Genomic DNA, 23,153 nt, shown 5'->3' on the forward strand with positions numbered 1-23,153 from the left:
AATGGCGCCCGCGGTGCTGCTGGTCGTCGTCTCGGTGGAAAGAAGCAGCTGAACTCAAAGATGTCGTCGGAGTTTTACTCAGAAACTCAGTCCATCATGGAGACGGTCACGAAGACGGCAGCGGAAGTGACCGGATACGTAAAGAGAGACGCTTCCGGGCATGAGGTGTGTCAAATTAAGTGTTTGTTGACGTTTCTGAGATCGTGTGTTCGGGGGAGATTGACCCGATGGAGGAAAGAGAAGAAGAGGAACCAGGATTAAAGATGGCGGCGGGTCAGTTAGCATAACCGCTACCTAGCCCCGACAAACTGTGAATACATAACTCCTTGTTGCGAAATAAGCAACAATCAGGAGCGCAGCCTCTGAACATGAGGTTTTAAGATGTCAATTGTTTTATTAATCTAGTGTTAACGACATTTGAAGTATTTGTTTAGCCCAAGTCTATAACTTTAACAAGATGCGACCTCCTCTGATCTTATCCTCAACGAGAGTAAAAAGCTCTTAACCGGGAATAAGAGGAATAAACCTCAGAGTCACGTGTGAGGGATTCCTCTAATGGAAAAGTGTTTAAAGTTTATGTGTTTATAAGAAAATGTCTGAGGGTTTGTTGTCAACAATGGAAACATCAGGTTGAGTTACCGCCCTCTAGTGGCAGGGAGGGTGGAGTGGACTAACTAACAATCAGCATCATCTTAACTTTCTTCCTCACAGTCAGACAGGATCCTGGAGAAGTTGGCACGAGAAGCAACAAGAAAGATCAGCGCCATTTTCTCCCAGCTGACCTCAGTGCTTCACAACGAGAACCAGACCCTGCACGCCACCGTGGGACGGCTGGACAGCGAGCTGACGGCCATGACAGAACACTTTGAGAAAGCCAGGAAGTGGAGAGAGAACGTCCTGAACGGCTGCCCGGTGCTGTTTGAGCAGAGTGGGCTGATTTTCACCTTGAAGCCGTTTGGGAAGTTAAAAAGAAAAGGGGATGAGGTGATGGAGCGAGTCACAGAATCTCCGCCTGCTGCTGAGGCGCTGAGGGAAAACAATGCTGGTAAGTTTCCAATAAAGAAGAAACTCACATGAAATATATACCAAATAAAAAGCAATATTAACGAGACATGAAAAAAGAGAAGGGGGAGGAAATACATTATTGTCCATTCTCCCCTTTTATTACAGTTTTGAATAATTCATTAATTATTTAGAGTAATAGAGTATTTTATGTGTAGAAATTGTAGCTTTTCCCATAAAAGTTCCTGTTCTCTTTTCTCCGAGCTGCCTTTTCCCACGGACATGTTTTGTAATGTTTGTCTTGTTGAATCTGTGTAGACGCTGCAGAGGAGAGTTCCTCAGTGAACAAAGATACTGATGGCCAACACACACAGGAAGCAGAGGTCAAGAAGAAAGGGAGGATGTTCGTCTGCGACGTCTGTAACAAGAGCTTCAGCCGGCAGTTTCATCTGATGAAGCACATGAACACTCACAAAGATCAAAGGCCTTTCGCCTGCAACCAGTGTCCCAGGAAGTTCAGGAACACGGCAACGTTTGAGTTCCACCTGCTGCGCCACGAGGAGAAGAAGCACGCTGCCTTCCGGTGCCACATCTGTGAGAGGACGTTCAAAACCAAAATGCACCTGAAGACCCACCAGCTTGTGCACACAGACAAGAGGCCGTTCATCTGCTCCACCTGTGGGAAGGGCTTCAAAACCAAACACAACCTGCAGGCGCATCTGCTCGTCCACACCACGGAGAAGCCGCACAAGTGTTCAGACTGTGGGCAGGGTTTCAGATACGCCTTCACCCTGCAGTGTCATAAAAGCATTCATACCGGAGAGAATCCTTACAAATGCACAGAGTGTGGGAAGGCTTTTACAAAGAGGAGGTCGCTGAGGACGCACCAGTCCGTCCACAGAGGGAAACGCTTCACATGTGAGACGTGTGGAGCGGGTTTCACTCTCCAGCACAACCTGAAGAGACACATCCGAATTCACACTGGAGAAAAACCGTTCACATGTAAAGTCTGCAGCAAAAGTTTCATTCAGGACAACAAACTGAAAGCACACATGCTTCTGCATGGCGCCTCGAAGTCGTTCATGTGTGACCTGTGTGGGAAGACGTTTCTGTACAACTGTCAGCTGCAGAAACACCAGAAAGTGACTCATGATGAAAGACACGGGCTGGTCGTTCGGAGACGGAGGCGGGAACGAGGAAATCGCACAGTGATCTATCGACGGGACAGGACCACAGTGGACGTGACGCCGTTCAGCTGCAGGACCTGCAGGAAGAGCTTCGACTCTGCGACCTCGCTGAAGACCCATGAGGTGATCCACGCAGGTCGCACACAGTACAACTGCCACACATGCGGAAAGTCCTTTTTCTACAAAGCTACTTATGACTACCACCAGAGGATTCACTCGGGAGATCGGCCGTTCGGTTGTGACATATGTGGGAAGAGGTTCATCATCCGTCAGGCTCTCAAGTCACACCAACTTCAACACTCGGGAGAGAAGCCACATAAGTGTGACCAGTGCGGCAAGGCCTTCCGGATCTACACCAACTTCCTCCGACACCTACGGATCCACACGGGGGAGAAGCCGTACGAGTGTGAGGTGTGTGGAGTGAGGTTCAGGCAGCTGGGACACGTCAAGTTTCACATGCAGGTCCACACCGGAGAGAGGCCGTATTTTTGCAGCAACTGTGGACTCGGATTTTCCGATTCAAGGCTCCTGAAGAGACATAACTGTTCTGAGAAGTATCCGAAAATGTCAGAGAACACACTCACAACGGTGTGAAAGTAAAGTGTTGAATCAGCCATTGGGCTACTCTGCAGAAAGAGACTTTACTGAGGTAGAGGTTACACTTTCACTTCTTGTCCAGGCAAAAACACACAGACCTGCAATTTTGTATTTAAAGACATGTAGAACCAAAGTAGAACCTGTTGTTGAACTAACACTTTACACCACTCGTACCATAAACCCAATAACAGAAGTAAACTGTTGTGTTATCTGCTGAATAACTTAATTCTCAGACGTGATTTTCTGATCAAAAGAACGTTATGGTCTTTATAAGACTTTTGGCTCAACTCTGCTCATTAAACTCTTAAAAAACAACGGACATGTTTCTGGTGTTTGTTCTCGTTCATGAAACGGTGTCAGATTTTGTCAACTCTGCGATTATTGTGTTCTTTGAAATGTCCTCAACTAAAGATTCTGCCAATTTATAAACACTTTGAATTTGAATAATGGTTACTTTAAAATACAAGACTCTTAACTTTCATATTATTGGTTGTCCTTCAGTACATGTTTGTGATAAGTTCCACTATGTGGTCTATGGAAAAAAGAATAAATGAACTAATACGGTTGTTGAAAAATAGGTCAATGTCCATTTCATATTCATCGATAACAAGATGTATATTATCAAAACAAACGCACACTATTGACACTTGTTGTAATAAGGCTTTGAAACTCGGACTCAGACCTGTACAGAATACTAGTAAAATAATCAGTTAAGTATTTAATTTACCTGAATAATTTGGTATTTATTATTAATAGTTAAATAATAACTGATGTAGTCTTTTGATGTCATGTTTCCCTGAGGATGACATTGGTCGAAGTCTATTAATGTGATCATATTTTATACAATTCACCAGGTGGTTTATCTGTTTCTGTTGTCACATATATTAGTATTCATGTGTAGTTATTCTCTCGGGGCTGAACCAACTCACAACTACATGTCTGTCTGTCGGGTCCAGGCTTTATTCTGAAAAACCCGACCCGGAAGAAGAAGGTGTGTCCCGGTGTTGTGAGTGGTCCGGGTTTATTTTGTGTTGGTATCACCAGCTCGGGTCCTCAGAAGCTCCGGTCCCGTCCGGAAGTCCCAGGCCCGGTGGAGCCGCTGCAGCCGAGCCGCCATGTCGGACCCGGAGCCGCGGCTGGACGCCATGTTGGAGATAATGGTCAAAGCGACGGTGACAGAAATGAGCAAAGTTACGGATGAGAGCAGTGACGTCTGCTCGGAGGAGAAGGTCAGTGTGTTGTTGTTTGTGTTGTTGTTTACGTCGTTGTTGCCCCCCCGCTCCTGTCTGATGACGCGCCCTCCCACCCAGCAGCTGATCATAGAAATAGAAGAGCTAGCTAGCTGCTGCAGTTAGCATCCTTCCTCTCAGCGGTGATACGATCTGATCCCAGTACACATCCCAGGAGCTGAGCCACTGTTCCCACTGGAAGATGTAAACACGTGTGTGTGGTTGGTGAGGAGACAACAGAGGGTTCGTGTTCGGACGCCATTTTGAGTTGGACAGCAGGCTGGAGGCCTATCTATGTGCTGTATGTCTACACACGCCTCAGCTACAGGTTTATCATGAACCAGCCAAGACCAGTGCATCAATACACAAGACCACTGGTGCAGAGTTACTAAATACATGTACTCAAGTACTTTGAGGCAGGCCTAGTTGTGTAACAGTATTTTTTAATGTAGTTTGTATTTCCACACATTGATGGAAAGTAGCTGAATACATTTACCAGTTTGTATTTTTTATTTATACCAATTAAAAACAAACTCATTTAACCTTTAACCATTTACAGAGTATAATTAGAAATGAAATAAAATTAAAGAAACAATCCCAATTTGTCCCATAGCAATGAAACATTAATACTACAGTATAATCACCAGATGGTATTATTGCATCACGTCATCATAGTGGGGACCTCAAGCTCCTGATGTTTTTACAAGCTGTAAAATATAAATTGATTCGTATTCCAAATTCATCAGGTGATCCAGTTCGGTGTCTTCATGACGTCTCTGGCTCGAGAGGCTGTCGAGAAGATCTGTCAACTTTTCCACGAATGTTCGTCCCTGCTGCGTTTGGAGGTACGTCACTCGACCGGAGGAAGAAACTGATTTGATTTCTGATATTGTGTCTTTAATACTTTAACAGTCCCATAAATAGAATTTAGTAGAAGGTTAAAATACTATAACATTGAGAAAATCTGCTGTCACTGTTCAAACAGCATAAAGGAACGTTTGACATATTGAAATAGGTGTTGGACAATATAGATACACAAATTTTTTCTTGAATCCAATTTAAAAAGCGGTTCTGTTCTTTCTGTTCTGAAGGTGTCACAGGGCGTGGCAGAGATCGAGGAGCTGAGGCGTCGGCTGGAGGTGGCGGAGACGGAGCTGAAGCTGGTGCTGGAGGGCAGCAGAGGCCAAAAGGAGGTGGAGGAGCTGACTGAAGGGGGCGACAGAGAGAAGGAGGACAGGAGGACACCGAACAACGGAGCAGAAGGAGAAACGGTGCAGACGAGCCACCGCTCGGGGAGAAAGAGCCGCCGAGGTGAGGACTCTGTAATTAATCATGACTAAAAACAAATGACAAGAATTGCAAACTTAAAGAAGAGTAACTTGTTTCAATTCCTGAACATACGTTTGTATTTCTTTACACTGGTATCCACTTTTTCTTTTACCCATTACACCTGCATCTGATTTATGGAGGACCATACATGACTTAAGTATAAATAATTAAATGAATAAATGAAGAAGTAAATACATAAATAAATAAATAAATAAATATTATTTTTTATTGGGAAATCGATAAAAAAATAAATGAATTCATGTGGACATAAATACAGAAGTAAATGAATCAATGTGTGAAACTTATTCCCACATTTATTCCAACTTTTAATTATTTCAACATTTATTTCATTCAACATTTAAGTGTCCTTATATAAATGAGGTAGGAGGTCCCAAACTCAGTCTCGAGCAGGATTGGTCAACTGAGCTATAAGCAGCTGCTCAGTGACTTTGTAAAACAGTGGAAACAGTGAAAACAGCGAGTTTCTCTGGTCACATCTGCTCAGAGATCAGCTGCTTCTTGCGCAGAGCAGAAGCTGCAGCTGGTTTGTACCGAGCTGGACTTTCTGTTTCCTCCTCCTCTCTGCTCGCTCCTTGTGCTCAGTAGAACACGAGACGTGACGCTCACAGTCAGGATTACTGACACCTTAATCATCCCAATAAAAAACAACCTGAACTAACCCTCTGAACTTGAACTAGTTCATTTTAAGTGTGAACCGGCTCAACACTGCAAACAGCTACTGGACACCAGTCAGCTTTGAAAGGCAGAAGTAGTAGGACTGGATCATCACACTCCTGTGACCAATCCTGCATGAGACTGCGGTTAGGCCCGCCTTTCTCATTGGCATAAACATACAGAAATGAGGGAATAAATAAATGGGGAAATATATTTAAGACATTTATTTAGACATTTTTGTTGTTATTAACGTATTTATTTATTTATTTCTGTATTCATTTCTGTATTTAAATTTGTATTCATTTATTTATCTCTGTATTTATTTATACATTTATTTATTTATTTATTTATACTTAAGTCATGTATGGTCCTCCATACTGATTGGCTTAGCTTCACATAAATTAACTGGAAACAAATAGCCTGTCTCTGTCCAACTGACTGAAAACAGGTTCACTTTTCTCTATATATCTCCTTGATTTATTTATTTTATTTCACAGCCGTGACGACTTGTGAGACCGGAGTGAAACGGTCTCCGATTCTTCACCTGTGGAAAGGCCGAACGTACGAGGTAAATAAGTTCCCACCTTGTCTCACACAGATGTTGTTCCTCTGTTGAGGCTCAACAGGAAGATTCTATGTATAAAGGCCTCATTTAATCGTGAAGGCTTTGAACATGGGGGTCAACTCACAGACACACAAACTGAGAAGGGCTGAAGGCGTGCTTTTTTATTTTTTATTCAGTTTGTACAAAATCTGTCCGTATCTCATTGTTGTGTCTTTTCTCAGGAAAGTGTCCAGCTGGTTATAATAAAAGAGGAAGGATTGGAGGCGGTCACTGACCAGACGTCTCCAGATTCTGCTCAGTGTGTCGAGGAAGCAGGACAGAACGATGGTGACGATCCAGACTACCAGGTAGATATCATGGATACAATGGTTTTGTGTTATTTCTCTACATGTAAGGTTTTAATATTTTGTACTGTTCTTTTCCCTTGCTTGTCTCTGTAGATATGTTAAGATGTCAACATACATGTACAGTTTAGAGTGATTGCTTAAATGGCCATAATGTGTTAATGAAGATGGTCAGTCTGAGTTAAGTATTTATTGAACCACCACTGTTAGTATGATATCTGCCTTATGGACCAAGCATCAAGCCACCATGAGCAAAGCAAAGACAAGGAAACAAATGAACACTTTGTCTTTTTCTTTTGTCAGTTGGAGCCAGAAGATCTGGATGAAGGTGAGCCAGGATCCACCACGAGACCTAAACGTGTCCTCAAGCCCAAGTTCCAGCGAGGGCGAGCGAATAAAGAGAGTCAGAGTTCCAACCAGAAGCCTCTGAGCTGCAGACACTGCAGGAAAACCTTCACCAAGCTGCTGCAGCTCAAAGCTCACCAGGCCGTCCACGGGGCCAACGCAGAGAAACCCTTCCTCTGTTCTCAGTGTGGCAGAGGCTTCTCATTCCAGCGCAGCCTCACCGCACACACGCTGCTCCACACAGGTGAGACTCAGCCATACAAACAAAGAAAGGTCACTACACCTGCAGAGTAGGCTGATAATTCTCTGTGTTTCTCATGTTTATTGGTTCAGCTGTTACAATACTCCTTTGTCTGCGTCTACAGGTGAGAGACCACATACCTGTGATGTTTGTGGGAAGGGTTTCACCCTGAAGCAGCTGCTGAGGAACCACCAGCGACTCCACGCTGAGGTCAGGCCGTTTCGCTGTGAGCAGTGCGGGAAGAGCTTCTACCGAGCCCACGGCCTGAAGATGCACCATATGGTCCACACAGGAGAGCGGGCCTACATATGCCAGTACTGCAACAAGAGCTTCACCATACAAGGTAACCTGCAGCGACACCTGCGCATACACACAGGGGAAAAGCCGTTCAGGTGCGACACTTGTGGCAAAAGCTTCAACCAGGCCGACACTCTGAAAGGCCACCAGCGGATACACACCGGTGAGCGTCCCTTCAGCTGCGACACCTGCGGAAAGTGCTTCATCCAGAAGAGTGCCTTGAAGATGCACCAGAAGACCTCCCACTCAGGGAAGAACTCCCTGGCCTGCGTGGCCTGTGGCATGACAGTGGCCTGTGTGGACTCACTACGCAAACACCTCCAGACGCATGCAGCAACTATTCCATGCACATGTGTGCTCTGTGACCAGCGTCTCAGCTCCATCACAGACCTGCGCTCGCACCAGCAGCACCACACAGTGGACAGGCCTCACAGCTGTGGGCTCTGTGGGAAGAGCTTCAAGTCGTCCAGTTACCTGAAGATTCACATGAAGACGCACAGCGGAGAGAGGCCGTTCTCCTGCGACATCTGTGGTCGTATGTTTACACAGCACAGCAGCCTTAAATCACATCAGGTAGGTTTACACTGACGATTACATCATATTCTTCTGCCAAAAGCTTCCTCAGAGTTTCAGTTGGAGACTAGAACGTCTAAATGTGTGTGTAGAATGTGTCTGGGATAGTGGTGGAGGTTCGCACTTAAACTTTCCTCCTACTCAATAATTTATGTGGATGCACAGTGTGTATGTTTTATAATCTTTTGATAATAAAGAATCGGTTGAAGATTGGAATGATGTGTTTCCTCAAAACGCTCGACCTGATGCTGGATTATTAAATTAAGTTTAAACCTGAGTAAATACAGAAAATAAGCAACAGACTGACTTCTGATCTCTCCCCTTCTAAGGTGGTCCACACCGGAGAAAAGCCGTTCAGCTGCGACACATGCGGCAAATGTTTCAGCAACACAGGAAACCTGCACCGTCACCAGCGCATCCACACGGGGGAGAAGCCGTTCAGCTGTGACACGTGTGGACGCAGCTTCAACCAGGGCAACAGCCTGAAGGCCCACCTGCAGATCCACACCGGGGAGAAGCAGTTCATGTGCGACAAGTGTGGGAAGAGCTTCTCCTACCTGAGGAACCTCAAGGACCACAAGTGTTTCTACGTCTGATAGAGGAGACGCCTGCCCTGGTTGTGGAGCTGATGGCGTAAACTTCCTTTTGACTGATAAACAAGTGGATGGATGATTTGGGGGGAAACTGAATGATTTTGGTGTGATTTTCAGATTTGATTTGGTTTTGTCCTCAAGGAAAGTTATGTGGACATTGCAGTGAGGAGCTTAGACTGTATATAAAGATGTGACTGCTCCAAAAAGTGAAGCCAAATCATCTTGATCACCTCCTGGTGGCCGGCTGCAGTATAGTTCATAAACACTGTCGTCTCCCTTTCTGTGGAAGGACATGGACCGAACTGAAAAGTCAATGTACACTTTTTTCTCACACATGATCGTTTCAGGTGGTTCTTATCACACGGATGTGTAAGTGTAATGTTTTTAGTAAAACATGATGATTGACAGCTGAGTTGACCCATTAGTTAACACAAGAAGTGGACAGTGTGTGTAGTCCACCACTTTTTGAGTTGTGATACTGAAAAACTAAGATTTAAAAGCAACATACACATGGAAACATACACATAATAATCCTAAAGTCATCGAATGAAATGCTGATAACCTACAAGAGTTTGTTTTAAAGGGATAGTTCATCCTAAATAGAAAATACTAACTGTCCTTTTAAATTAAATGAATGGACTAACCTCTTATTTCTGTACAGAGTAGCAGAGTTAATGTGAATTTTATATTTTTGTACCAATGTCTGATATAATTAATAAGCTCTTATTTTTTGAGGGATGAGTTTGTTGTCCACAGGATCTAAATCTTAAAGCCCAGAGTTCATTGTGGCGAAATGATTTAAAATGTGTTTTCATGACTTTCAGTGACCTGGTTTTGCTTGAGTGGAGTTAGCATGAACAAACAACATTTTATTACATTTAACTTTTTCCAGGATGCATAACCTTTTAAACCACCTTAATTCAATAGTCTACATAACAACGTTTAAACCAACCTCAAGGTCTGTCTTTTTTTAATACTCAATAAAAACAAATTCAGATGATAAATCCTTTTTATTGTGAGGAGAATGTGCTGATTGAGAAAGTACAAAATCAGATAAAACATCTGTAACTTTTCCTGGTGAGTGTATTCGTCAGCTTTGTGACTGTCACTCAAATTGATTAACTCTGAAATTGAAAACTTTTGCATTTTGCTGTCTTGTATGTATATGTCTATATCTCCTTTACACAGTTATATTGTCAAAATCTTTCATGTGTAGTTATTCTCTCTGGGGCTGAACCAACTCACACCTACATGTGCAGGTGGCTGAAGGAGTGTCTGTCGAGAGGGACCGGGGCTTTATTCTGAAAAACCCGACCCGGAAGAAGAAGCTGTGTTCCGGTGTTGTGAGCGGTCCGTGTTTATGTTGTGTTCGGATCGAATCGGATCCTCAGAACTTCCCGGTCATAGATATAAATAAAGCCTAAATGTTTTACGGCTTAGTCTAGAACATCATCACAGGCGGCCATCTTGCCACAGGTACCCGAGGTAAGGTCAGTGATCTGCACAAACGCTAACACTCTTATCTAGCTGAAATCTTGACCGATTTACACGTAGTTTGGTTTCTTACAAACGTTATTAACGTGGTTATAATTTTGGATGCTTGAACATGTTGAAATCCCAGCTTTTCTCTACGAAAAACGACTTAATCGTGCAGCTTAGTTGTGTATTACGGCTAGGCTACTACCCAGTAACTTAACATCAATGGGAGAGGTAGAATTGTTCTTTCTTTTCAATATAACTTAAGTTGCACATGATTTCCAATCGGGTTGGTTTGTTAAAAACTTTTAACGTTATGATTTCTACAGGAAGTTGCTGACTTTATTGCCCGTGAAGACATAGATATATTTATAAAGGTTAGATATCTTCCGGCGTAGTCTAGAACGTCATCACAGGCGGCCATCTTGCCACAGGTACACGAGGTTAGGTCAGTCATCTGCACAAACGCTAACAATCGTATCTCGATGAAATCTTGACGGATTTACAAATGGTTTGGTTTCTTACAAACGTTATTAACGTGGTTAGAATTCTGGATGATTGAAGATGTTGAAATCACAGCTTTTCTCTTCGAAAAATTACTTAATTGTGCAGCATTTATGGGAGAGGCAGAATTGTTCTTTCTTTTCAATATTACTTAAGTTGTACATGATTTAACTGAAGTTTCACATGATTTCCGATCGGGTTGGTTTGTTAAAAACATCTTACATTATGATTTCTACAGGAAACTGCTGACTTTATTGCTAGTGAAGATGCCATCCTTTTGTGCAGCCTACGGATGCTCCAATACCCGTTCTCTGGAAACGAGAGCCAGTGGGATCACCTTTCACCAGTAGGATATTACAATTTTATGATTTATTTTTGGATAATCGTTAGTTACTCAGTGGAAGTATGTACAGGAACAGCAGGGCTATGACATAATAGTATTGCTAGATTGTTGTTGACACAAGGCTTTTTAGAATATGTTTGTTTACACAATCACTGAATGTTTCTTTTGGACACCTTTTTATTGTTTTTAGTGTGGTTATCTTATTCTTAATGTACATACATGCATGCATGCATACATACAAACAAATACATACAAATACCCCCAAAATATGATAATCTAGGTGCGTATTTGTGTCCTTAATGTAAATGCAAATACGGATTGTAAATGTTGACAATTATTTATATATCTGGGTACATTATTCACTTTTTTAAGGTTTCCCAAAACCGGCGAGAGGAGGAGGATGTGGGAGGTTGCCCTAAGAAGAGAGCATTTTGCTGCCTCTGACCGTACAATGCTCTGCAGTGAGCACTTCAGGAGAGAGGACTTTGACAGGACGGGGCAGACTGTCCGGCTTAGAGATGGTGTTGTGCCAACCATTTTCAACTTTCCAGCTCATCTTCAAACGGTATGTGTATCATTGACCAACAATAATTTAAGGTATATAAGATTGATGTATCAATATAAATATGTGAATTAAATGTCACATTTTAGTTTTTTGTTTCTGCAAGTTATATAATGTGTTGTTTATTACAGCACATTTTAGACATTCAAAACTTCTTTACTGTTTATTTTAGTCAGAAGCAACAAGAAGCACTACCACTTCTAGGAGGGCGGATGACAACCTGCCATTGGACTTGATGCCTGATGTTGTGAGTATTTGCCTGTGGAATGTCACAAACTAATGAGAGCATCATATGGCTTGTTATATTATATCCTTTATCTTGGTGGTACCTAGAAAGGTCTATGATGGTGTTAGTAGTCTAAGAGACCAATATTATTTGAGGTGGTACTCGGTGTAAAAAGTTTGAAAACCACTGGCTATCTCACTTTCTCTGTCACTGGAATGTATAAACATACGTGAACATTGAAACTACACCCAGGGGTAGACAACCTTTACATTTTTGTCCAGAGCCACAAAACATATTTTTGCCTTATAAGTGGAGGAGCCTATACAAATTTCATAAAAGTATGCTGTTGTGTTTTCTGTTGGAGAATTGGAGAACCTAAAAATGTATTCAGGCTCACAGAATTGAAAAGTGAAGATTGAATTGTTGAAAAAGTAAGTTATTAATTTCTGTTTTACTATTATTTATATATTTGTTTATTTTGCCAAAACAACAGGGAGCCACTGGAGAGAGGAGATTGAGGCGCAAGCGGCAGGTCGTTGACCACTTGTATGCATTGCCTGCTTCCCCTGAGGCTAGAAAGGCCAAACTTCAAGAAGCCTCAGCGAGAGTGGGGAAACGATATCTATGGAATCACCAGCTCGGATCCTCAGAACGTTCCGGTCCCGTCAAGAAGTCACAGGCCGGATCGAGCCGCTGCAGCCGAGCCGCCATGTTGGACCCGGAGCCGCGGCTGGACGCCATTTTGGAGATAATGGTCAAAGCGACTGTGTCAGAAATGAGCAAAGTTACGGATGAGAGCAGTGACGTCTGCTCGGAGGAGAAGGTCAGTGTGTTGTTGTTTACGTTGTTGTTGTTGTCGCTCCTGCTGACGTGCCCTCCCACCCAGCAGCTGATCATAGAAATAGAAGAGCTAGCTAGCTGCTGAAGTTAGCATCCTTCCTCTCAGCGGTGATACAATCTGATCCCAGTACAGATCCCAGGAGCTGAGCCACTGTTCCCACTGGGAGATGTAAACACGTGTGTGTGGTTGGTGAGGAGACAACAGAGGGTCCGTGTTCAGACGCCATTTTGAGTTGGATAGGCCGGAGGCCTATCTATGTGCTGTATGTCTACACACGCCTCAACTACAGGTTTATCATGAACCAGCCAAGACCAGTGCATCAATACACAAGACCACTGGTGCAGAATAACTAAATACATGTACTCAAGTACTTTGAGGCAGGCCTACTTGTGTAATAGTATGTTTTAATAGTAGTTTGTATTTCCACACTTTGATGGAAAGTAGCTGAATACATTTACTAGTTTGTATTTTTTATTTGAACCAATTTAAAACAAATTAATTTAACTTTTAACCATTTACACAGTATACTAAGACATGTAATTTAAGAAACTATCGCAATTGGCCCAATAGCAATGAGACATTATTAGTACAGTATAATCATAATATTGTATTATTGCATCACGTCATCATAGTGGGGACCTCAAGCTCCTGATGTTTTTACAAGCTGTAAAATATAAAGTGATTCGTATTCCAAATTCATCAGGTGATCCAGTTCGGTGTCTTCATGACGTCTCTGGCTCGAGAGGCTGTCGAGAAGATCTGTGAACTTTTCCACGAATGTTCGTCCCTGCTGCGTTTTGAGGTACATCACTCAACCGGAGGAAGAAACTGATTTGATTTCTGATATTGTGTCTTTAATACTTTAACACTCCCATAAATAGAATTTAGTAGAAGGTTAAAATATTATAACATTGACAGAATCAGCTGTCACTGTTCAAAAAGCAGTTCTGTTCTTTCTGTTCTGAAGGTGTCACAGGGCGTGGCCGAGATGGAGGAGCTGAGGCGTCGGCTGGAGGTGGCGAAGACGGAGCTGAAGCTGGTGCTGGAGGGCAGCAGAGGCCAAAAGGAGGTGGAGGAGCTGACAGAAGGGGGCGACAGAGAGAAGGAGGACAGGAGGACACCGAACAACGGAGCAGAAGGAGAAACGGTTCAGACGAGCCACCGCTCGGGGAGAAAGAGCCGCCGAGGTGAGGACTCTGTAATTAATCATGACTAAAAACAAATGACAAGAATTGCAAACGTAAAGAAGAGTAACTGGTTTAAATTCCTGAATACACGTTTGTATTTCTTTACACTGGTTTCCACTTTTTTTTTTACCCATTACATCTGCAGCGGATTAGCTTAGTGTCACATAAACTAACTGGAAACAAATAGCCTGTCTCTGTGCAACTGACTGAAAACAGGTTCACTTTTCTCTATATATCTCCTTGATTTATTTCTTTTATTTCACAGCCGTGACGACTTGTGAGACCGGAGTGAAACGGTCTCCGATTCGTCACCTGTGGAAAGGCAGAGTGTACCAGGTAAATAAGTTCCCACCTTGTCTCACACAGATGTTGTTCCTCTGTTGAGGCTCAACAGGAAGATTCTATGTATAAAGGCCTCATTTATTCCTGAAGGCTTTGAACATGGGGGTCAACTCAGAGACACAGTGAAGGCGTGCTTTTTTATTTTTACTTAGTTTGTATTTAAACTCAACGAAATCTGTACATATCTCATTGTTGTGTCTTTTCTCAGGAAAGTGTCCAGCTGGTTATAATAAAAGAGGAAGAATTGGAGGCGGTCACTGGCCAGACGTCTCCAGATTCTGCTCAGTGTGTCGAGGAAGCAGGACAGAACGATGGTGACGATCCAGACTACCAGGTAGATGTCATGGATACAATGGTTTTGTGTAATTTCTCTACATGTAAGTTTTTAATATTTTGTACTGTTCTTTTTTGATTGCTTAAATGGCCATAATGTGTTAATGAAGATAGTCAGTCTGCGTTAAGCATTAATTGAACCACCACTGTTGGTATGATATCTGCCTTATGGACCAAGCATCAAGCCACCATGAGCAAAGCAAAGACAAGGAAACGAATGAACACTTTGTCTTTTTCTTTTGTCAGTTGGAGCCAGAAGATCTGGATGAAGGTGAGCCAGGATCCACCACGAGACCTAAACGTGTCCTCAAGCCCAAGTTCCAGCGAGGGCGAGCGAATAAAGAGAGTCAGAGTTTGAACGCACACACGCTGCTCCACACAGGTGAGACTCAGCCATACAAACAAAGAAAGGTCACTACACCTGCAGAGTAGGCTGATAATTCTCTGTGTTTCACATGTTTATTGGTTCAGCTGTTACAATACTCCTTTGTCTGCGTCTACAGGTGAGAGACCACATACCTGTGATGTTTGTGGGAAGGGTTTCACCCTGAAGCAGCTGCTGAGGAACCACCAGCGACTCCACGCTGAGGTCAGGCCGTTTCGCTGTGAGCAGTGCGGGAAGAGCTTCTACCGAGCCCAAGGCCTGAAGATGCACCAGAGGGTTCACACAGGAGAGCGGGCCTACATATGCCAGTACTGCAACAAGAGCTTCACCATACAATGTAACCTGCAGCGACACCTGCGCATACACACAGGGGAAAAGCCGTTCACGTGCGACACTTGTGGCAAAAGCTTCAACCAGGCCGACACTCTGAAAAGCCACCAGCGGATACACACCGGTGAGCGTCCCTTCAGCTGCGACACCTGCGACAAAAGCTTCAACCAGGCCCACACTCTGAAAAACCACCAGCGGATACACACTGGTGAGCGTCCCTTCAGCTGCGACACCTGTGGCAAGTGCTTCATCCAGGCCCACACTCTGAAATGCCACCAGCGGATACACACCGGGGAGCGTCCCTTCAGCTGCGACACCTGCGGCAAAAGCTTCATCCTGAAAAGTGCCTTGAAGATGCACCAGGAGACCTCCCACTCAGGGGAGAACTCCCTGGCCTGCGTGGCCTGTGGCATGACAGTGGCCTGTGTGGACTCACTACACAAACACCTCCAGACGCATGCAGCAACTATTCCATGCACATGTGTGCTCTGTGACCAGCCTCTGAGCTCCATCACAGACCTGCTCTCGCACCAGCAGCACCACACAGTGGACAGTCCTCACAAATGCGAGCTCTGTGGGAAGAGCTTCCAGTCGTCCAGTTACCTGAAGATTCACATGAAGACGCACAGCGGAGAGAGGCCGTTCTCCTGCGACATCTGTGGTCGTATGTTTACACAGCACAGCAGCCTTAAAACACATCAGGTAGGTTTACACTGACGATTACAGCATCAACTAATCTGACTTGTGAAGATAAAAAACTGAAATATGAAAAATATCCCCAATCCCTGTCAGTTACTGTTGACATGAGCACAAACATGTTGAACATCTGTGAATGAGAGCAGTAGGTTATCAGTGTTATGGCAATTTTAAGTAGTCGTCAGGAATAATGAGTGAATCAAACAAACAGTTAGTCTGTCTTTAATTACGAAGCTTTGGACACAAATCAAACTGAGAGCAAGGCTGTCTGCTTGAGAGTGCAAAGAAACACTCAGGAACTGGCAGTTAAGAAGCCCCCCCGAGTTCTGCAAAACACTCAGAGGGACTTTACACAAACACATGAACAGCACACGTGGACAGGCAGATCATCTGACCACAGCATCGATAACATCATAAAGAAACTTAAGATACAGCATTTGACACAATCTCCAACAATAGATTTTTAGAGAGTTTCAGGACACACACATTTAATGACTCATCTGAGACTCGTGGTAACGAACATTGGTTTAACAATGTTTTAATGTTAAGCCTGGTCACTTGATGCAGATGTATTAAATTGGAAATTATAATTAGATAAATTTGTACCTGTGTTGTGTTTACAGGCACTACAGGAACAGTAGAATTTCCAATTACATCAGAGAAGTTTAAAACCTACAACCAGGAGAGACAAACAGACCTGATGAGAAACATACTGACCGATTAAAGAGCTCACATCTTTCTTTCAATGAATGTGGTTTAAGCATTTATTATCAAACAATTGCATTGGGCTACTGGTAGTGGATGAAGTCAGCCTGCTCTAAGGATGTAGATACACACTCAGACGATGTTCTGTGCACCCAGACTCTGCTGTTGTATGTGGTTACATATGGGCTAAACGCACTTCCTGTCGACTGGAGCGTTGCAGCCACGTAGACAAAGCTGGCAGAGGGCACGAGAACCCCCTTATACTCTGTGATCGGCTTTGTGCATGAAACCGCAACAAAGCATCATGTGTTTCTTGGGGATCTTTTTTGCCTCTGGCCCCAAACTCCCTCGAAACGCTCCTGCCTGTCCACGTGATACTGGATTGTTAAATTGAGTTTAAAACTGAGTAAATTTTTTAAATAAGCCACAGACTGACTTCTGATCTCTCTCCTTCTAAGGTGGTCCACACCGGAGAAAAGCCGTTCAGCTGTGACACATGTGGCAAATGTTTCGGCAACGGAGGCAACCTGAGCCGTCACCAGCGCATCCACACGGGGGAGAAGCCGTTCAGCTGTGACACGTGTGGACGCAGCTTCAACCAGGGCAACAGCCTGAAGGCCCACCTGCAGATCCACACCGGGGAGAAGCAGTTCATGTGCGACAAGTGTGGGAAGAGCTTCTCCTACCTGAGGAACCTCAAGAACCACAAGTGTATATAAAGATGTGACTGCTCCCAAAAGTGAAGCCAAATCATCTTGATCACCTCCTGGTGGCCGGCTGCAGTATAGGTCATAAACACTGTCTTCTCCCTTTCTGTGGAAGGACATGGACCGAACTGAAAAGTCAATGTACAGGTTTTTTCTCACACATGATCGTTTCAGGTGGTTCTTATCACACGGATGTGTAAGTGTAATGTTTTCAGTAAAACATGATGATTGACAGCTGAGTTGACTCATTAGTTAACACAAGATCTTGATTCTGCAGCTCCACACAATGCCTCCAGCTCCAAACTGTCACAAACACAACAAGGTGGAACCTGTACCCGACATGTTTTAGCTCCATGTCTGTGCAACAGGAGGAAGTGGAGACATGTCGTCCATCTTTATTTACAGTCTATGATTGAGATGAGTGAAGAAATAAACGAACAAATCCTTATTTAACGTGGACAGTGTGTGTAGTCCACCACTTTTCGAGTTGTGATACTGAAAAACTAAGACTTAACAGCAACATACACATGGAAACATACACATAATAATCATAAAGTCATCGAATGAAATGCTGATAACCTACAAGAGTTTGTTTCAAAGGGATAGTTCATCCTAAATAGAAAATACTAACTGTCCTTTTAAATTAAATGAATGGACTAACCTCTTATTTCTGTACAGAGTAGCAGAGTTAATGTGAATTTTATATTTTTGTACCAATGTCTGATTTAATTAATAAGCTCTTATTTTTTGAGGGATGAGTTTGTTGTCCACAGGATCTAAATCTTAAAGCCCAGAGTTCATTGTGGCGAAAGGATTTAAAATGTGTTTTCATGACTCAGTATCCTGGTTTTGCTTGAGTGGAGTTAGCATGAACAAACAACATTTTATTACGTTTAACTTTTTCAAGGATGCAGAACTTTTTAAACCACCTTAATTCAATCGACTAAATAACAAAGTTTAAACAAACTTCAAGGTCTGTCTTTTTTTAATTCTCAATAAAAACAAATTCAGATGATAAATCCTTTTTATTGTGAGGAGAATGTGCTGATTGAGAAAGTACAAAATCAGATTGCAAAACATCTGTAACTTTTCCTGGGGAGTGTATTCGTCAGCTTTGTGACTGTAACTCAAATTGATAAACTCTGAAATTTAGAACTTTTGCATTTTTTACGTCTTATTTATATGTATATATTTCCCAATCTGTCCTTTACACAGTTTTATTGTCAAAATCAAATGCACAAACGAGAACTTCTCCCCTGTCTTAAAACCTCTTCTTTACAAGTCCCCTGTCAGCAGATTTATCTGTGTATGTTTCTTGAAACAGACTCAGACAAAACTGTGATTCAGGCGGAAATACTTCAAAAGCCAAAAGCAGACATGAAGAGCAGAGAAAGCAATAGAGGTTGCAGGGGATAAACCCAGAGGAAGTCAAGTTGGTCTGACTGCCACGAGCAACATCATGAGCAGAGTAAGCATTTCTAGAGGAAACAAAGGTTTAGAGCTGCTTGTATCATTTGCAGCACAATTATCTCCTAACCACAGGGGAGGCGATGCTGGGTGTGAGAGCGCTGCCTCCTCAGTGAGGGCTGGTGATGAAGAGGAGACGGAGCAGAGAGGCTGATCTCCCAGCCTGTCTCTGTGTGTGTTGACCCAGCAGCTGATGGAGAGAACGTGTGCACTGCTGCAGTCCCACAAGTTACCAGACAGACGCACATCACTGAGTTTCCTCAAAGGCTCAAAAGCTCCGGTCTCCACTGCTCTGAGCTGGTTGGACTTCAAACTGAGTTTCTGGAGGTTTGTGAGTCCGTGAAAGACGTCAGCCTGCAGGTGATGCAGCTTGTTTCCATCCAAGTTTAGTTCTTCTAGCTTCGAAAGCCAAACAAAGAGCTCAGGGTGTAAAGAATCCAGGCTGTTGTTCTTCAGCAGGAGCTTGCGGAGGTTGTGCAGGACATGGAAGGTGTTGAATGGGATGTTGCAAAGCTGGTTGAAGTTCAGCCTGAGCTCTTTCAGGGAGGTTAACCCCACAAAGTCATCAGGGGACAGCTCTGAGAGACAATTGTTGTCCAGATGCAGTGTTGTAAGGTTTGCTAGATTCGTGAACAGGCCTTTGGGAAGCTCACAAATATGGTTTCCATCTAGCATTAAATCTCTCAAACCGATCAGGTCTCTGAACTGGTCTGAGTGTAAAGAAGAGAGATTGTTATGAGAAAGCCTCAGTGAAGACACTCTCACCAACCCGAGGAAGACGGAGGGAGGCAGAGAGCTGAGGTGGTTGTCGCTGAGGTCGATCTCACTGACGTCACTCATCCGTTGGAAAAGTCCTTTGGGAAGTTGCCTCAGCTCGTTGTGCTCCAGGTAGAGACTCTCTAGTGACCTGAGTCTGGCAAACAGATCAGGTTGGAGATTCACGATACGGTTGTACGACAGCTGTAGCTCACTGAGTGTGGACAGCGAATCAAATACCCCGTCAGGAAGAACAGAGATGTTATTACTGTCCAGTTGTAGCTGTTGCAGGTTGGTCAAGTTTCTAAATATGTCAGAAGGAAGCAATGTCAGGCTGTTCATGTAAAAGTCAAGTAATTCAAGGTTGATCAGGTCATTAAACAGTTTCGAGGGAAGAGAGTCGATGAGGTTGACACTGAGGTCCAGCTCTCGCAGCGTGGTCAGACCTTTCAGAGATCCCTCAGACACCGTGGTCAGCTTGTTATTACTCAAGTTTAGATCAACCAGCAGGTTCAGTGAAGAGAAACAATCATCTGGAAGGCTGATGATGCCGTTCCCTTGTAGATACAGATATTTCAGCTGCTTTGTGTGACCCAGTGCCTCGGCAGGAACAGCGATCAGCAGATTACCGCTCAGGTCAAGGTGTTGGAGACTTGTTGCTCCTCTGAAACTGTCCCCGCCCACTCGTCTGATGCTGTTTCGAGACAGGACAAGTTTCTCTAAAGCCCTGGAGTTGTTGAAAACACCTTCTTCTATCTGTGTTACATTATTATAGCTGAGGTGTAGGTCGGTTAGGACGAAGGCCCCTTCCAATCCACCAGCCTGTAACATCTGAATCTGGTTAAAGTTCAGAAACAGTGTCTTCAGATGAGCTAGTCCTCGGAGGAGTCCGACTGGTAGATGTTGGAGCTGGTTTTCACTCAGGTCCAGTAAGCTGAGGGCAGTGCACTTCAGGAACTGACCAGGGTGAAGAGACGTCAGCCTGTTGGCACGTAGGAAAAGCTTGGATAGCTTTGTCATATCGGGCCAAACTGGGTTGAGGGACAGGAAGTCGTTCAGCCGATTCGAAGTCAGGTCCAAGATCTACAGGATGTGAGGAGGAGTAGTCTTTATGTTTACTTCTTTAGAAATAGAAACCATAGAAAAACGGAAAAACATGTACATGTAAAATTTAACTTGGGACTTTCCTTTAAAAAAGCGAACCCTTCTTTTTTCTAGAGAACACAAAGTACAGTTTCCAGGCTGCTGTTAGTTTCATACCTGCAGCTTCTCCAGCCCACGCTGGGGTATTTCCTGTATCAGGTTGTAAGAGACGTACAGCTCCTCGGTGCCCTCTGGCAGCTCAGGCAGCAGGTCCAGTCCTTTCCCCTGACATCCAACGGTGGTCAGGTTGTTCACACATTGACAGGCGGGGGGGCAGAGGTCTGACGCCCACACTATGAGGCTCAGGGAGGTCAGGGTTAAGGCCGCCAGCATGGTCGACTGCAGCAGGAAACAATCTGGAGAATGAGCGGCAATAATGGTGCTTTATTGTCCCATTAAAAGTTGTTTTTATGCATTAGTTATTTAAAAAAAAGCTGAAATATCACATTGAGATTAAAACATGGTTCCTCATTATAACCTACAGTGTTTTTTCCCATTGATTTTGCATGTTGTATTCCTTGAACCTATTATGATTTGCAGAAAGGTGAAAGTCCCAATTTTGTTCGACAAAAAGAAAAGTCTACATTTCTAAATTGAATCATTATAATTGTTAGTTATTTCAGAGGCTGTATCAATATCAAAACGTTTGTATTTTAGGTTTGTGAAAGGTTTTGATTTGCGTATAAATCCAAACTTACCAGAGATGAGATGGTGGTGAAGCTGCAGGTTGGTGAGATTGTAGACTGTCTACATGCTAGACTTTGGAGGCTGCTCTTTACATTTCTCTGCTTCAGGGGAAGTTGTGGCTGCTGAGTTTTTTTTTGCAGAAGAGGAGCTGATTATTTAGGTAAACCGTTGTGGTTTTAGGTCCGTGTGTCTGACATCACACAGCTGAGTAACACTCTGCTCACTAACAAGCAACAAACTCAGAGGATTCATCTCCAGACAAACTGTTCATTCTAAATAAACCAGGACTCACATGTATCTGTGTCTGATGGGCTTATTATAATACAACAGCCTATGCATTCAGTCTAATAATGATAATAATATTAATAATAATACACCGATCTTGTTTCCACAGAGATCACATTCTAAAATATGGTTTTATGTTTCTAAAGCGGCCCAGTGACATTTAAAATATGATTATTGAAACAATACCATCAACCCATTTCAGAGGCTCTCTCATGCTTACTGCTTCACCAACAGATGGCAGTATATTCTACCTATCCTCATTTTACTGAACTTCAACACTGTGGTGGATTAAAAATAGAAGGAGCTGCGTTTATAATTTATTTTTTAAAGAATCTTACTCTGTGTTTTTCTTAATTTTGCAAGCATCACGATTATATTTCTTTCTTTCATTGTTCCAGCTCTCTGAGATGTCGTCCTTACTTATTTCCACCTCGTTTGACTGATCAACACTCATCCATTGAGGAGAAACTCATCAGTTAATCAGATGGTTTCCCTATTTGATATGTTTGCTGTGTTCTTGCTTGTAACCTCCTGTAAATGACGTCGCTGTGTGCATGTCTCAGCTGCCTGTGGGCTGTCTGCTGCATGTGACTGTGCTGCATGTCTGGCTGAGCAGTCTGGGCTCTACAGTAGGTCAGGCTGGCTCTAATCCACTCCAGACTACAGTTTATTTAAGGAAGTCAGGGATTGGTATAGACAGCACTCAGTGCAGGTGGCTTTCTGTCTATTTAAAGAGGAGATGAGCTTGTTTGTGTTTTGGTTTTCATGTGGGAGACAGGTTAAATTCAATCATGTATACTTTATTTTAAACAATCACTGTTCTCCACCTCAATCCTTTACAATAATAATGTTTGCTATTTAAACTCATCCACTGTTCAAACACTTGTAAATTATGTTTTAGTTGTACATCACTTATAGTACTTCACATATATTTGTATAAAAAGTTTAGTAGTTGTATGTGTACACAGATATAATGACCTCTGCCAAAGAGGTTTTGTTTTCGTCTGATCCACACACAGATTTAATGAGTTCTTTCTTGCATTATAACACATCCTTCCACCAAATTTCAATGTAATCTGTCCTGTAGTTTTTCTATAATCCTGCTCACTAACAGACAGACAGATTCCGATGAAAACAAAGCGGGGCATGTTTGAATGTTGCCTGGATATCCTGTCATTTACATCTCCATCCAGTCTCATGG

The 23,153-nt window shown here is 43.3% G+C and overlaps 3 protein-coding genes across 3 annotated transcripts; 2 read left to right on the top strand and 1 right to left on the bottom strand.

Annotated features, from left to right (window-relative positions):
- The first annotated feature begins 51 nt into the window (after positions 1 to 51).
- On the top strand, positions 52 to 18,773 carry LOC133003023 (uncharacterized). The gene is made up of 23 exons (XM_061072610.1): positions 52 to 165; positions 712 to 1,045; positions 1,321 to 2,777; positions 3,866 to 4,015; positions 4,762 to 4,860; positions 5,107 to 5,326; positions 6,517 to 6,587; positions 6,806 to 6,931; positions 7,232 to 7,517; positions 7,639 to 8,384; positions 8,714 to 8,964; positions 10,397 to 10,462; positions 11,196 to 11,303; positions 11,673 to 11,865; positions 12,035 to 12,109; positions 12,582 to 12,911; positions 13,633 to 13,731; positions 13,897 to 14,116; positions 14,382 to 14,452; positions 14,667 to 14,792; positions 15,038 to 15,173; positions 15,295 to 16,208; positions 17,366 to 18,773. Exons 1-23 carry the CDS (start codon positions 61 to 63, stop codon positions 17,624 to 17,626), a joined length of 6,444 nt encoding a protein of 2,147 aa, XP_060928593.1. The 5' UTR covers positions 52 to 60; the 3' UTR covers positions 17,627 to 18,773.
- On the top strand, positions 3,839 to 9,981 carry LOC133003535 (gastrula zinc finger protein XlCGF26.1-like). Its single transcript, XM_061073294.1, has 8 exons — positions 3,839 to 4,015; positions 4,762 to 4,860; positions 5,107 to 5,326; positions 6,517 to 6,587; positions 6,806 to 6,931; positions 7,232 to 7,517; positions 7,639 to 8,384; positions 8,714 to 9,981. The coding sequence occupies exons 1-8, from the start codon at positions 3,902 to 3,904 to the stop codon at positions 8,978 to 8,980; spliced, it is 1,929 nt and encodes a 642-aa protein (XP_060929277.1). The 5' UTR covers positions 3,839 to 3,901; the 3' UTR covers positions 8,981 to 9,981.
- A 269-nt stretch (positions 18,774 to 19,042) lies between the features above and the next one.
- Positions 19,043 to 21,313, bottom strand: si:dkey-182i3.11 (leucine-rich repeat-containing protein 15). The gene is made up of 2 exons (XM_061072611.1): positions 21,098 to 21,313; positions 19,043 to 20,920 (listed from the first exon to the last, which is right to left on the bottom strand). Exons 1-2 carry the CDS (start codon positions 21,311 to 21,313, stop codon positions 19,043 to 19,045), a joined length of 2,094 nt encoding a protein of 697 aa, XP_060928594.1.
- Between the last annotated feature and the right edge of the window lie 1,840 nt (positions 21,314 to 23,153).

This window comes from Limanda limanda, chromosome 6 (genome assembly GCF_963576545.1).
Source record: "Limanda limanda chromosome 6, fLimLim1.1, whole genome shotgun sequence".
NCBI lineage: Eukaryota > Metazoa > Chordata > Actinopteri > Pleuronectiformes > Pleuronectidae > Limanda > Limanda limanda.